The following is a 14,502-nucleotide window of genomic DNA, read 5'->3' on the forward strand; positions in this document are numbered from 1 at the left end:
TTTCGGTTCCTTTCCATTAAGATCCAACTTGAACATATGCTACATTTAATTGAGAACACGTCTGAGCGTGCTCAAGAGAGGGAGAGAAAACGAGTGGCAGGTTCCAGTTGGCTTGTCATTGATGATAATTGATATCTCCTTTTTAATATAAGACGTTTATAAAAGGAAATCCTGAATGCAACAAATACTAGGTTAGAGGAGATTGCGGATTTATCCGGTTCCCACTACTCACCAGTTAAACTGAGAGCCAAGGCACTTTGACATAGGCTGCACTCACTCACTGTGATTTGGAAAATGGACAAGAACATGAAGAGTTATCTTTGCCTTTGTGTAATGGAACTGGTGAGTCTTTTTTCAATTTGTTTGCCGATTAACGCATTCCACTCAGCTAGCTAGGCAAACAGAACATGTCTAGCTTCATGAGATTACATGTTTCTATTTTCAAAGGAATGAAAGCTGTTTACCAACTATCATGCTTATCATGGTGAATATTGTGCTATAGGCTACATGTGGCACAAACAGGCTAGCCTATTTGCTCGAGCTGATGGACAGAATGGGTTTGAAGTGACAGTGCACCATTTACAAATCTCATTTGTTAAACAGCATCAAATAAGTAGTATTTCTTAAGAAATGAAGAGCTTCAATTAACACCTAGATCTCCTTACATGATTAAATATGTCAGCTTTGGTTTCTTTTTTAGGCGAACTTCAGAGGTCTAAAAGTGTTTTACTTTTACCTTTGTGGTTACTAATTCTTTTTGTGATTTATGTTGTGTTTAACATAAGCTTTAGTCTTTAGGGGAAAATATCATGATTAATCTAGATTAATTCATTTCAAAATATGATATTAATGAGTTATTTTTTTTAATCGTTTGACAGTGCTACTTGCTGTATATTCTTATAGGCCTATTTGTCAAATTAGATAGACCATGTTTAAACACCTACCTGATGTACTAACAATGACCACGAGGGTGCAGTGTTGTACCTTGGAAAGTGCTACTCATAAGTGTATCAAAGTGTGGTGCATGTTAATGCCCACAGTATGCCCTAGGTCTGATTTGTGTCCCTCTTTGGCATCATGTAAAGATATTAACTTGCTTTCTAACAGTTTTGTGATTGAAATGGTTTGTCACCTCTATTGTCACTTATTGTGTTACTTCAGTCATTTGGGAAAGGTCAAGGTGTAGTTACAGTGCATGAAAATGCACTGTACTGTACACAGTTAATGCAGCTTTAACCGCTTAACGTAGAAACTTCATTCAAACTTTGTTACGTAGGTACCTGTGACATCTGGGCTTTGTATTTTTCATCTTTGTAACTTTTATACTTTTTAAACTATTAATTAAAAACTACTCAAAATTTCCCCATAGACTTAACATTGGGCTGATGACGTCACAATCGGGCCGGTAAGCAATTAGAATCCTAGGCCAGGTGGCCAGGCCACCTGCACCAACTGTCAGCTTCTCAGGCTTTAAGCCTACAATCTCATTGTTCCACTGCTTCCTCTGTCCACAACTGTTTCAAAATAAGTCCTGAGCACAATAATTCACTGTTAAACAATTTAACCATTTAAACTATCCACCTATTTAACTGTTCAGCCATTCCAACTATATTAAACCACCACCTACCTAGCAACCAGCATAGCAACCAACTCAAGTACCCTAGCAACAGCCTAGCAACCACCATAACTACCCTAGCAACAGCCTAGCAACCACCTCTATTATTCTAGCAACAGCCTAGCAACCATGTCAAATATCCTAGCAACAGCCTAGCAACCACTTCCACAGTTACAACCTAGCAACCAATGAGTTTAACCCAGCAACCAGCATAGCAACCACCACAACTAACCTAGCAACAGCCTAGCAACCACCTCAAGTACCCTAGCAACAGGATAGCAACACCCTAGCAACTACCCTAGCAACCATAGTTTACCCTAGCAACAACCTACCAACCACCACAATGTCAACCTAGAAACCACCATAGCAACATACAGGATTACCCTAGCAACCAGCATAGAAACCACTTAATTTGGCATAACAACCATCATATGTACCCTAGACACACTATTGTAATTATATCTGAATTATTTGTTTTTACTCCATATGATATTTACATCATATTTTTTGCATTTTCATGCACTGGTAATTCCTTAGGAATTGCATTTCTAGTTTATCTTGCTCTTTCAGATTACATTTGAATGCTTTTAGCGCCATTCTTTAATCTGATAACTGTCATTTTAGTAGCACAAGGCTACAGGCTTAATAGGGAAGGTGAATGACGATGCTACAAAGATAATGATGATACTACTACTAAAATGTTTTTTTACCTTAGCTTTGTTGAATAAAGAGAGTTTGGTGCATGGCTATAAAGCTACTGTGATTTATAGACCTCTGAAGTTCACCTACAAAAAAGCTACAATCTTTCCCCATATAAGGAGATCTGGTATCTTTTTTTCTCTGAAAAAATAGCATGGGGATTTTGAATTATTGCACCTGTTAAACTCTCGAGGAGATGAAGAAATCAGAAATGCAGACTTTTTGCTCTACACACTTTTGTCCTCTGCCTTCTAGTGGATACCTTCAGTATGTTAAGACGGCAAACTTTGTTTTTTGCTACCCCAGAGCTAATGTGCAATGCAACTTGCCAGCTTCTATTAACACTTCTTATATGATCAAAGATGGTAGCTTTGGTTCTTTTTGTCGGCGAGCTTCAGAGGTCTATCACACGTTACATTATGACAACCAATCAGCATAATGCTCAGTTAATTATTCATGTGGGTGTCAGATAACGGCAAGGGGGTTGATAAAAATGGGCTGTTTTATTCCCCCAGATTAATACAGTTTTTCACAATTGCTAAAACACTAAACTCATTCTCTAAACCAAATTTGCCTGAACACATTTCTTGAATCAATCCCCCTTTTGGCAAAACCTTAAACAGTTTTTACATATAAAACACAATTTGCAGATCTTATAGACTCTTCTTCCAAAGATTTTTTGCACATTCTCATGCAATAAGACACATTTTGCATTGTGATGCAAATGCAGGTTGTAGCTGCAATGTACTTCTCATTTACAGTACTGAAATGCCTGTATTTTCCAGCATACAGTTTTTCACAATTGCTAAAACAATTTTTGAAACCTCAGTTTTCTCGAAACACAGTAAACACAAACACCGGTTCTCAATACTTTTAATTTATGATTACTGGATTTACAGTAAATTAGAGTTATGAAATCTATTTACTTTGTTTTGTTTTGTTTTTTAGATGCAAAATGCATTTAATGTATTGTAAACAATGACAATTTCTCATGGAGCTATATGAGCTGCCCTGAATACACTGTTTTCCATTTTTTGACGTAGTGTCCAATGACTGCCCAGAAGTGTTTTCATTTTGACTGCTTTGTGAGATGAACTGAAGACAGTGTTTGGTTTTGAGGCGATTGTTTAGTTTTGCAGAGGTTGGCAAAGGTTTTGGGTATGTAGTTTAAAATTTGGGATTTTTGCTTATAGTTTTGAGAAAAGGGTGGCAGGTTTCAAAAAAATGTGTTTTGTTAAAAACTGTAATAGGGTGGAAATGGGATTGTAAAATAGCACCTGAGCCAGTTTTTTGACAGAAAGTTGCACACATTCTATAGTATGTAAACATCAGGAAACAAGGTCAAATACTTTGTTCATCCATTCTTTAAGAGCGGTGTCATATTTCTGTGTGCTGTGTGTGTTGTTGGCTTAGATGTTCCCTTTGACATCATGAAAAGAACAAGGAATCACATCATTGAATATGACTGTTGCAATGGATTAACAATCACAGCATAAGGTCAGTAACATTTCATTTGTTTTTTTTATCATTGATTTTATTTTTCAAACTGATTGGAAGTGCTAATTGGAAGTGCTGATTCCAGTAGGTCAACATGTGATCAGTGCCCCTACTGCCCCCCTTTCACTTCACACTGATTCCCTGAGAACCCTGAAGGGAAAATGGATCACAAAAGGCCTTAATACATATCCCCCCACACAATACCAAAGCATCTCAAAGGAGCTTTCACCTGGGCAACATGCTTAACAGTTCTCCAATGAATTGACTGCTGAGATCCAGTAAATCAGATACATGTAAGTCTCTTTTTTTAGACCCACATAATAGGAAAACAATGAGTGTAACCTACAGATCAGTGTTTTCAATTTTGTGAGTGTGAGATTAGTTTTGATTACAAACTAAACAATTGAAGCCCGGCCATTAAAACATTCACAGGATTGGCCTGGAAACAAAGTATGATAGCTTCCAGAAGTTATATCTAGATAGGCATGCAAAAGAAACATTTTAAACACGGCGCATATTATTCTGTAGTATTTAAAGAATATGCAGTATAGGTCCTGAATCAACAAACTGCACAACAACATACAAATAAAATATAGATACAAATAACAAAGACTGACTACAATATGTAACGTTGACTAAAGTGAAAGCGAAAGTTTTATCCAAAATGGCACAGATTCGCAACGGCGGGTTGAGTAACCCAGGCCAACCAATTGTTAGATGGTGACGTTACTACTGAACGATCACACATGCTTATACAAACGTTTACAACATATACAAACCTGGATGACAGATACATTTGTATCCTCCAATCTGGTCAAGACATGTTGCGCCGTTTTGGCAGGGATTGGATGCACACTCGTTAATTTCTAACTCACAGCGTGAGCCTGCGTAACTAACTGGGCACCGACAGGAGAAGGACCCAACAGTGTTGATGCAGCGCCCTCCATGCTCACATAGGTTATGGCCTGGAAGTTCAAATCAAGTACAAATTAAAGAACATACTTACATGTTCAAACACATAATCAGTGTCTCTTACCTAATGAGCACTCATCAATGTCTACACTGCAGTCACGACCCACATATCCTGTAGGACAGGTGCAGATGAATTTCCCATTTATTGGGTTTGTGTCGCAATTGCTACCTTGTGGACATGGATTGGTTATGCAGGCATCGACTAAATGACACAACAGACCTATAAAGACAGAATACATATCCGTAAATCACTCAACGTTTAACAATGCTGTAAAATGATAATTTATCAAACAAGTATCGATAATTATCAAACAATACAATTATTTCACAACCAGGATGTAACATCATGTTTACTGAACATTTCAAAGCAGCTGGACTTTTTGCATCAGATTAAACTCTTTTAAGACGGATAGAATCAGGGGAATCTGTGAATCAAGCAAGTTCATGCTGCTGCTATCAACAGTTGTCTTGGCTCCAGTGGCAATGTCCACACACATACTGTACACACAAAAGTTCTCACCAGTGCGCCCTAGTGGACATTCACAGAAGAATGAATCAACTCTGTCCCTGCAAGTTGCTCCCTGGAAACAAGCTGCATTTACGCACTCATTAATGTTCTCGCTGCAGTCCTCTCCAGTCCAGCCACTCGCACATTTGCAGAACTTGACTGGGAACAAAGTATAATAGTTTCCATTAGCTGCACATAAAATGGCCTTTTCCACAGATTGTTCTTTCAGTCGAAGGGTACCTATGTCGAATTCAAACCCAGTGTGTGTGTTACCTGATCCGTCCTCCCGTAATTTTAGACACGTTCCCCCATTGTGACATATGTGCTGACCACAAACTACATCCTCACACTGCGGACCAACAAAGCCTTAGAGAGAGAGAGAGACAGAGAGAGACAGAGAGAGAGAGATAGCTTCCATTCACTGAAAACATCACAGAGCTGTAATTAACAGGTTACAGCTTCATATAAATAGGCATGCAGAATCTAGGAAGAAACATGTTAAACATGGCACATGTTATTCTGTAGTATTTAAAGAATATCCAATATAGTCATCAAACTACACACCAACTTTCTTCTACATACCAACAATCTACATTTCACTACTTTGCAGCCATGCAATAATGTTTGACAGAACTACATGGCTTTTTACTCTTAGTTTCCTCTCCGACATGTCTAAATATGGGAGAAAGACCAAATTACTAAAGTTGACTAAAGTGAAAGTGAAAGTTTTATCCAAAATGACACAGATTCGCAATGGTGGGTTGAGTAACTCAGGCCAACCAACTGTCAGATGGTGACGTTATGGCTGCTCCACCTAGGGTGACCATTTCCATAACACCAAAAAGCAGGACATTATGTGGCATATCAATAAATTACTATGGTGTACATAGGACTCTGGTATACTCTCATTTACAGTACAATTTTGTGTGGTTTAACTATTTCGGACAGGTCGAAATCGCACTGTTCTTATACTCTAGAAGCTACTGTTCTCACCCAATATGACCCACCATCAAATGCTTGACCGCTTTGGAAAGCTGAGACACAGTAGTTTCAGTAGAGACCATCAGAATAACTGTGATGTACTGACACAGGACTGCAGAGACTAGAATAGTTTTTCCTTCCTGCCAGATTGCAAGCATCTCTGAGCTGACCACAATTCAGCCCTCTAGGTCACTTGAATGGACTTAGAAACACAACTGAGCCCTAGCACCAGGTCTTGTGAAGCTTTGTGCAAAAGTAAATCAAAATAGAATGAAAAATGAGTACTTTAGACCAGTGTTTCTCAAACTTTTTCAGACCAATGACCACTTAACCAATTCAACAAAAACTCACGGACCACTTAGTTAAAAAAAAAAAGAGTAGACCTGTACACAATAGGCCTACTCAGTGTTGGGAGGGTTACTTTCAAAACGTATTCCATTACAGAATACAGAATACATGCCCAAAAATGTAATCTGTAATGTATTCCGTTACGTTACTCAATCTGAGTAATGTATTCTGAATACTTAGATTACTTCCGCATTGAATTGCATTTTATAAGTGTAGGAATGCGGCCATCAAATCCTGTTTAGGCCTACTAAGCAGGCCTATTCTGGTGTGTTCTTCTGTTCCAAGTGTTAGACCCACATAGGAGAATGTAAAGTCAACTAAGCTACCTGATACAACGTTAAAATAATTAATTAATATAATTAATATAGTTATAATTAATAATTAATTAATTAAATTAATTAATTAATTTATAAATTATAATTAAGGTGTGCCTGTGAGATTTTTCGGTGGCATCAACCCAGTACAAGTGAGGGGCGCATGTGACAGGTGGAACGCAAATGACCTGTAAATGTAAACATGGGCTACTGTAGCCTATATCAGTGCTCTCAAAATGAGCGTGATCGGCGTAATAATGACAATCAAAAACCGCACGTTAAAATATGCTAGGGCTACTCGCAAGAATAATTCTTCAGATGCTGAACCATATAATTCATTTTAAAACGTAAATGTAGATCTAATTAGAAAAAATAATAATCCATGAAGCTATTTTAAGTTAGAATAAAACACGTAGAATGCAGTGCCTATTTTAGAGATTGGTTTTATTGTAGGTCTGAACTAGGCTTTGTAGCCTAGGTCTGAACTAGGCTTTTGCTTTGAACAGACATCAGGAACCACGATCAGTGAGTAACAGGAGTTACCTCCACTTACTTTACTCCTAATTTGCTGTGCAAACAGTCATTTCAGGGTCTCCGATGACGCGTCCATAATGCGCGCTGGCTGCGTTTTGAGGCTAGTGCAAGACGGCGGGGCTTGGATTTAAACATGTAAACAATTTCATCATTTTGCTTTCAGGAGCTTCTGGGAAATGGAGTTGCTTTAATTTATTTAGAGAGTGAACAAACTTATGAAACAGAGAAGTATCGTCAAGTAATCCATTGATTTCAACAATGTAACTGTATTCTAAATACCAACTATTTAACTTGTAACTGTATCGGAATACAGTTACTCATAATTTGTATTCTGAATACGTAACGCCGGTACATGTATTCCGTTACTCCCCAACACTGGGCCTACTAAACCACCTGCTTTTTGCCTTTTTACGCTTTGCTTATTGTGTCAGAGGATTCATATGATTTAAACTGACATAGCTTACTATAACTATTTGGATTAATAGGATTTAATTTGGATTTGGTTCAACATTGCAAACAACTCATCTATATGATATTTTACCACGTCTGTTCGCGGACCACTTGGGATAGCTTGCGGACCACCAGTGGTCCCCGGACCACACTTTGAGAAACACTGCTTTAGTTAGACCATTATTTACCAAAGTATGCTCATGCGTTTTGTAAAATTCCCTATGGAAACTCCCCATAGGACTTTTGGTTACCCAAAATGCATACTGACAATAAAAGCCTTACTGTGTAGGAACCTCTTTAGAAGCATAATCTTGGTCTCAAATGAAAGGTAACACTCTGAGGTTTCTTGTAGACTATTTGGATTATATGTCAGGTGTTCTGATATAGAATGACTACACAAAATATGGAATAATTACACAAAAGTCTCTATTTTTGCATTTACTTTGTTGGTTCAATGGTTGTGTATAAGATACACTATACATCTGCACAACTAATATTGGATAAAACATCATGAAGATTCAATTTCTAAGGATTCTTTTGAATATTTCAGTACAAAATATGTTGCATCTACTTACTGTGTTGCAGCTACACTGCAGCCAGAGGTCAGGGTAGCACCAAAAGCGGAGGAGGGCAGCAGGGATTAAATTTGACATATGATCAATCTGACAATGTAAAGCACTATACAGACTGTACATAAAAAATGGTAATTTTTTGATTCCCAAAAGTCCAAGCTTTCACATGGTGTATAATATTACTATGCTAGCTACATAGCAATATGGTGCATACAATTGATTTTGAATGTTGAGGGGGGGTGTCCGTTACAGTTTAAAGATGATGTTTGTGTTGCTGAATAGGAAAAAATATTAATGAAATGTCAAAAAGTGTTTGTTCACAGTATTTGTATTTATTCAATACCTTATAGTGTGTGTGTGTATAAAGTGTATGTACTCTTTTGATCCCATGAGGGAAATTCAGTCTCTGCATTTATCCCAATCCGTGAATTAGTGAAACACACTTAGCACACAGTGAACACACAGAGAGGTGAAGCACACAGTAGCCTAATCCCGACGCAGTGAGCTGCCTGCTACAGCGGTGCTCAGGGAACAGTGAGGGGCTAGGTGCCTTGCTCAAGGGCACTTCAGCCGTTCCTACTGGTCGGAAGCGCTAACCAGTAGGCTAACGGTGCCGATCCACTTGCACGACAACTCATTTTGTCGTGTCGCATTCCACTCTAGTCCTATGGGTGACGTCAAGCGACTTTAACGCGCCCGCAAAGCATTCCGGGAAGGCAGCGCTGCATTTGAAAATATGTCGCGCATCAAAAAGCTGGGCGAAGCCCATCTTTATGCAAATGAATCCGTTGAACGCGAGGCGACTCTCCAATAAAAGGACGAGGTTGTAGGTCCTTTGTTCTACCACAACGGTGCCTGTGAAACTTTGGTTCTGCTTACAAGACAAATAATGTTTTAACGATCTCTTCCACGACCACCTAGTAGTCCATAAAACAAACGTAACTAGGATTTGGATGAATATATTGACTGTTGGTGTTTCTGGTAAGGATTTGAGATTGCATTGAGTAGTTTAAATAAAACAAGATTTCCAAATGGCTTGCATAGTTTGTTTAGGCTATTAATGTGTTGTATACTGTTAAGTACATGCCTAAAATTGTGGTCCATTTGTGGAAAAACACTTAAGATACGTTAAAACGAACAGAGTATGATCTGGTAACTGACAAATTTCATCACAAGACTAAGACTAAGACTAAATTAAAAATAGGTGACAAAATTAACACTATAGCTCAGCTGGGATTTGACCATAGACAGTAAAAGATTTGACTGGACCACTGTCATATTCGTAGACCAGTGTATCTCAAAGTGTGGTCCGGGGATCACTGGTGGTCCGCAAGCTATCCCAAGTGGTCCGTGAGCAGACGTGGTAAAATATAATATAGATGAGTTGTTTGCAATATTGAACCAACTTGTATGTAAAAACAGTTCTGCAACACTGTCTATGTAAGATATGCCAGTTTAAATCATACAGTATGAATCCACACAATAAGAAAAGTGCAAAGACAATAAGCAAGGTGGTTCAGTGAGTAGGCCTATTGTGTAGACTAATTATAGGCTACTGTTGAAGTAGGTCTAATCTTTTTTTTTTTTAGCTAGGGTTAGTTATGTGGTCCTGAAACTGAAAAAGTTTGAGAAACACTGTCGTAGGCCAAAGTATTAATGTTTTACTCCGCCTCGCTAGATGGCGATATGCGCCCAAACACAACACATTCCCCAAACAGACTCTCCATCTTAGCCATAGCTAACTTGCTAGCGAACTTTCCATATTAGCTTACTTGCTAGCAAACTTTGCATCATCAGTCTAACTAGTTAAATAGTTGACATTACATGATGAACATTTTCGTATGGACATTCTGGGGGATGTTAATTTGTATGAGAGAAGCTTCAACTTCTGGGTATGTAGCTTTGTGGCATAAAGCTTAGGTAGTTAGCTTGCTAACTCTGGCAGAAATCTCCAGTGTTCTTGTTCCATGTAGTTTCGTGTTGCAGCCACAGGGTTGCAGCAACAGCATGTAGACCAGCCTACAGGAAAGCTGTTGCGTATGAACTCATTCGGAATATTTTGAAAACGTAACAGCTAGATATTCTGTCTTCTCATTTTGTAGACGAAAATGAAGAGAGATTTTATCTTAGTTTTTATTTCATGCAAAACATTTTAGTCTCGTCTTTTTTCGTCAACAATAATGCATCTTAAGATAGTCTTAGTCAGTGTTTCAGGACATTACTGCCGTCTCGTCATCGTCTCGTCTTAGTCATGAAAAAAAAGGTCGTTGACGAACATATTTTCTCTCGTCTCGTCTGACGAAATTAACACTATTTTAAACAAAACGGCCACACACGACTGAACGTGGGGAGGCAGCGCGACATCTATGCGACACGACAAAATGAAGTGTCGTGCAAGTGGATCGGTACCGTTAACTTTCTGTCATTGAAGCCGGAATTAGGGCTGGTACGGTATGGATGTTTTCTTAGCAAAAAATTACCGCGGTTTTGCGGTATACCCCCCCACCCAAAAAAAAAAAAAAAAATTGGATTGGAATTGGATTATGCATTTTGTGCCAACATCAGCCATCACAGCCAATTCAACTTTAGACAGCCGCAGCAACTTCAAAGACCACTGGACCAAATGCTTCAGACATGACAGAAATAAGCAGTTTATCAACAAGGCTATCACGATTTTAGAACTGTTACATTCATGACGCTTATGCTAGTGTTACAACGTTAGGCTACCGCACGTTTTAATGGCTGCGTCAGGTTGTAACAAAGGTAGGTCCTAGGCTAGCCAGCCTAGACCTACATGTCGCTGTTAAGTTAAATTCTTTACATATTTTACTTATATATTATACTTTAAATTCTAGAACATATGTTTTTGTCATGAGCTCTCTCTCTGCCTGGTAACACGTGCTGATTGAAGTCTGATGACCTCCACCTGTTCCTGCTCTGCTCTGCCTCACCCTCGTTACCTACCAGCTGCACTGCATTCACCACTCATCATGCCCTCTATATAAAGCCTTGCTTTTCAGTCCACACTTGTCAGATCGTCTGCAACCAGCACCAGTTACCTGCCTGTTTATTGAAAACGCCTCTGACTCTTTGCCTGTGATCCCGGACCCGCTCGACTACTTCTGTGTTCTCCAGCCCCGGTAATCTTGACCTGCCTTCCGTCCCTCTTCTACGAATACCGCCTAGTCCTTGACTGTACTGCTGCTTCGTTTCAATTGCTGTTGTGTGTGTGTTTCCCCCAGGACTTCCCGGATCATCCAGCTCCTGCCTTCGCTGTTCGGCTACTGGGGGAACACACACACGCAGACTCTTGGAACTCCTGTATCCCCCCCGGAACCCCTGAAACCCCCAACCCTTAAATAAACTTTTGAACGTGACGCTTTTGTGGTCCTCGTCCTGTTTGGTGTCTGACAGTACGATCTGACCAAACATGGACCCAGCGCACGGTCGAACCAGCATGGAAACCGACGAACCAGAACCACCCACCGCCATGCAACGCCTGGAAGAGACAGAGAGAGAGGTAAACCGCAACACTGCTGACATTGCCTCCCTACTTCAAGCCGGCTTGAGCCAGCGTCAGCAGTTCCAGCAGCAACAGCAACAACTTGCAATGATCATTCAACTTCTCACCAACCTTTCTCCTCTGCCTGCTCCCACCGGCCCAGCCCCAGCCAGCCTGCTCACCGGCCCAGCACCCGAGTCTCCTGCCCAGTCCACTGCTACCGTGGCTGCCGGAGCCCCAGAACCCAGGATCGGCAATCCAGAGCGGTTCAGCGGCGACCCAACCCAGGTACGGGCGTTCCTGACGAGCTGCCGTGTCCAGTTTACCCTGCAACCCAGGACTTTTGCCACTGAAGGGGCGAGGGTCGGTTACGTGATCACTCACCTGACGGGCCGAGCTCGACTCTGGGGAACGGCGGAGTTCGAGCGCCAGACCCCAGCATGTGCAACCTTCAACCTATTCGCAGAGGAGATGCTCAAGGTATTCGATTTGGAATCCACAATAGCCGAGGCATCTCGGATCCTGATGAGTATTCGCCAAGGCAGAAGGACTGTTGCGGATTACTCCATCGACTTTCGAACCGTGGCAAGTCGGAGCTCCTGGAACATGGAAGCATTGGTGGATGCTTTCCTCCACAGCCTGGCGGACTACATAAAGGACGAGCTGGTTTCCCATGATCAACCCCCCACTCTTGATGAAGCCATTGCTCTGGCTGTCCGCATCGACCGCAGGATCCAGGCCCGCCGTCATGAGAGAGGGCGCCAGAGTCCATCCACCAGCACACGGAGTGTCCCAACTGCCCTTCTGTCCGCACCTGCCACACCATCTAGCCAGCCGGACCAGTCTGAACCGATGGAGATCGGCCGCACCTCCCTAACCCCTGCAGAGCGCCAGCGACGCATCACCTCCAACTTGTGCCTGTACTGTGGTGGTGATGGTCATCGAGTCGCCACCTGTCCAGCAAAAGCCGGAGCTCACCAGATGTAGGAGGAATCCGGATGAGCTCAATGAACATTCAGCCCTCCATCAGCCGTAAACCCCTCATCCAAGTCTGTCTTCACCTGTCTGATTCCACCCACACCCTGGCAGCCCTGGTGGACTCTGGCGCAGAAGCAAACATTATTGACACAGGACTTGCTCGTCAGCTGGGCTTGGAAAGCCATCGCTTGTCCACTCCTGTTCCAGCCCGGGCCCTGGACGGTCACGCAATTGGCACAGTTACCAGCATCACAGCCCCCATCTCAATGATGGTGTCAGGAAACCACCGAGAGACCATCCGCTTCCACCTGCTCAGCTCTCCAGGCCAACCCCTAATCCTGGGCTACCCTTGGCTCCGTCTCCACAATCCTCACCTCGATTGGGCCTCCGGAACTGTGAAAGAGTGGGGAAATGCCTGCCACCTGACCTGTTTGCGTGCTGCCTCGCTGCCCCCCGGCTCAGTACCCCCCAGCATTGCCCACGACATTTCTAATGTCCCTGAATGTTACCATGGCCTCCGAGAGGTGTTCAACAAGACCAAAGCCACATCTCTGCCCCCACACCGTCCGTACGACTGTGCCATTGATCTCCTCCCTGGGACTGCTCCACCCAAAGGTCACCTCTACTCACTATCCCCTCCTGAAAGAAAAACTATGGAGGATTACATCAGGGACTCCCTGGCAGCTGGACTCATCCGCCCGTCTTCCTCTCCTGCTGGTGCCGGGTTCTTCTTTGTGGGAAAGAAAGATGGTTCTCTTCGCCCCTGCATTGATTATCGAGGTCTGAATGATGTCACAGTGAAGAACCGGTACCCTCTGCCTTTACTCACCTCTGCTTTTGAATTGCTCCAGGGATCCACTATTTTCACCAAACTGGACCTTAGAAATGCTTACCACCTAGTGCGAGTAAGGGAGGGTGACGAGTGGAAGACAGCATTCAACACCCACACCGGCCATTATGAGTACCTGGTAATGCCATTTGGCCTCACCAACGCCCCAGCGGTATTCCAGGCGCTGGTGAATGATGTGCTGCGGGACATGCTGAATAAATTCGTCTTCGTGTACCTGGACGACATCTTAATTTTCTCCAGAACTCTGTCCGAACACACCCGTCATGTCCAGCTGGTTCTTCGACGGCTCCTGGAGAACTCTCTCTATGTCAAGGCGGAGAAATGCGAGTTCCATGCTCAGACTGTGTCATTCCTGGGATACATCGTCGCTGAAGGCAATATCCAGATGGACCCCGCAAAGGTCTCGGCAGTTACCTCCTGGCCAGTTCCGGGGAATAGGAAGAAGCTGCAGCAATTCCTCGGTTTTGCCAATTTCTACCGGAAATTCATCCGGAACTACAGCTCCGTCGCCGCTCCCCTCACAGCTCTGACCAGCATCAAACACCCCTTTTCCTGGACCCCAGAGGCCAACACAGCCTTTCATACCCTCAAGGCCCGGTTCACCACTGCCCCCATCCTCCAGATGCCGGATTCAGACCGGCAGTTCGTTGTCGAGGTGGATGCCTCAGACGTGGGAGTCGGG

The 14,502-nt window shown here is 42.2% G+C and overlaps 1 protein-coding gene and 1 long non-coding RNA gene across 9 annotated transcripts in view; one reads left to right on the forward strand and one right to left on the reverse strand.

Moving 5' to 3' along the window:
• Positions 1 to 124: 124 nt before the first annotated feature.
• LOC121713041 overlaps positions 125 to 14,502 on the forward strand; it is a 46,024-nt gene continuing 31,646 nt past the window's right edge. Inside the window, exons 1-2 of the long non-coding RNA XR_006032729.1 lie at positions 125 to 342; positions 3,728 to 3,811. This is a non-coding gene — a long non-coding RNA (uncharacterized LOC121713041). The remainder of the gene's footprint in view (positions 343 to 3,727; positions 3,812 to 14,502) is intronic.
• LOC121713037 (neurogenic locus notch homolog protein 1-like) overlaps positions 3,822 to 14,502 on the reverse strand; it is a 37,836-nt gene continuing 27,155 nt past the window's right edge. For 6 of the 8 annotated variants that reach the window (XM_042097287.1, XM_042097292.1, XM_042097289.1 and 3 more), the window contains 5 exons: positions 5,565 to 5,657; positions 5,304 to 5,450; positions 4,848 to 5,003; positions 4,591 to 4,776; positions 3,822 to 3,961 (listed from right to left, as the gene is read on the reverse strand). In XM_042097287.1, coding sequence (XP_041953221.1) covers positions 3,921 to 3,961; positions 4,591 to 4,776; positions 4,848 to 5,003; positions 5,304 to 5,450; positions 5,565 to 5,657 — 623 coding nt within the window. In that variant the 3' untranslated portion in view covers positions 3,822 to 3,920. The other 2 variants (XM_042097294.1, XM_042097293.1) reach the window with 2 other exon arrangements.

The sequence above is a fragment of the Alosa sapidissima genome, chromosome 7 (assembly GCF_018492685.1).
Source record: "Alosa sapidissima isolate fAloSap1 chromosome 7, fAloSap1.pri, whole genome shotgun sequence".
NCBI lineage: Eukaryota > Metazoa > Chordata > Actinopteri > Clupeiformes > Clupeidae > Alosa > Alosa sapidissima.